We start from the raw sequence: 841 nt of genomic DNA, 5'->3' as shown, positions 1-841 counted from the left end.
TAATATGCATAACTTTTCCTCTTTTACATTGCCTGTTCAGGTGAAGTTGACGACAATACGGCCACACTGTTGATATGTCTTTCGTTGGTCCAGAACACCATGTTTTTCATCATAGGATATTTTTTATCGTACCCACGCAAACTGGTGTTTGCAAGACAAGTGAGTTTGCTGTCATTTTTCGTGGCACGCACATGGGTTGTAATTTTCCACCATACAGTTTCATTAGTGCAGTGGGGACATTTCCGTGCTTGCTTTTGCATACATGGGCATATATATACATATTTTTTTTTTTTTTTTTTTTTTTTTTTGAAGATATGCCATCTACGTTTTAATATTGTCCTTCTTGCTATACAAGGGAATACCCTGGAAGAGGGACAATTTCTACACCTATTTGAACATCACGCCCAATGCAACGAAGCAGGAAATACAGACCGCCTACAGGCAGGCGGCGAAAATATATCACCCCGTAAGGATGCATGCTATACGTCCAAAGGACGAACGAATAGAGAGAGGGGATTGGGCTAAGGGCGTCATTAAGACGATGTGCCCACGTGTTCATTTGCGCTCGCCCGAATATTTTCCTTTCCCATATGATTGACTTTCGCACCACTACGCCCCCTGTTTGCAGGACAAAAACCCGGACGAGTCGGCCGACTCCTCATTTATAAAGTTAAAACAGGCATACGACATCTTGACTGATGACATGAGGAGGAGCAACTACAACCGATTTGGGGACTACAAGAATGGTAACGTCTGCGAGGCGATGCGTTTAACCACCAGTTGTGTGTGTAACAGATTGGAGATGCGTGTACCGTTCAGCTAGCTGGCTAGCTTTTTTTTT

General features: G+C 43.3%; 1 protein-coding gene across 1 annotated transcript in view; it reads left to right on the top strand.

Moving 5' to 3' along the window:
* The window catches only part of AK88_01694 (uncharacterized protein), a gene marked incomplete at both ends in the record, with an annotated part of 7,509 nt that overhangs the window by 2,917 nt on the left and 3,751 nt on the right, over positions 1–841 (top strand). Inside the window, 3 exons of the mRNA XM_012479329.1 lie at positions 41–128; positions 313–466; positions 629–746. Coding sequence (XP_012334752.1) covers positions 41–128; positions 313–466; positions 629–746 — 360 coding nt within the window. The remainder of the gene's footprint in view (positions 1–40; positions 129–312; positions 467–628; positions 747–841) is intronic.

Source organism: Plasmodium fragile, assembly GCF_000956335.1.
Source record: "Plasmodium fragile strain nilgiri unplaced genomic scaffold supercont1.15, whole genome shotgun sequence".
In the NCBI taxonomy this organism is placed as follows: Eukaryota; Apicomplexa; class Aconoidasida; order Haemosporida; family Plasmodiidae; genus Plasmodium; species Plasmodium fragile.
The sequence above is the reverse complement of the archived record's forward strand: the minus strand, read 5'-3'. Positions and strand labels throughout refer to the sequence as shown.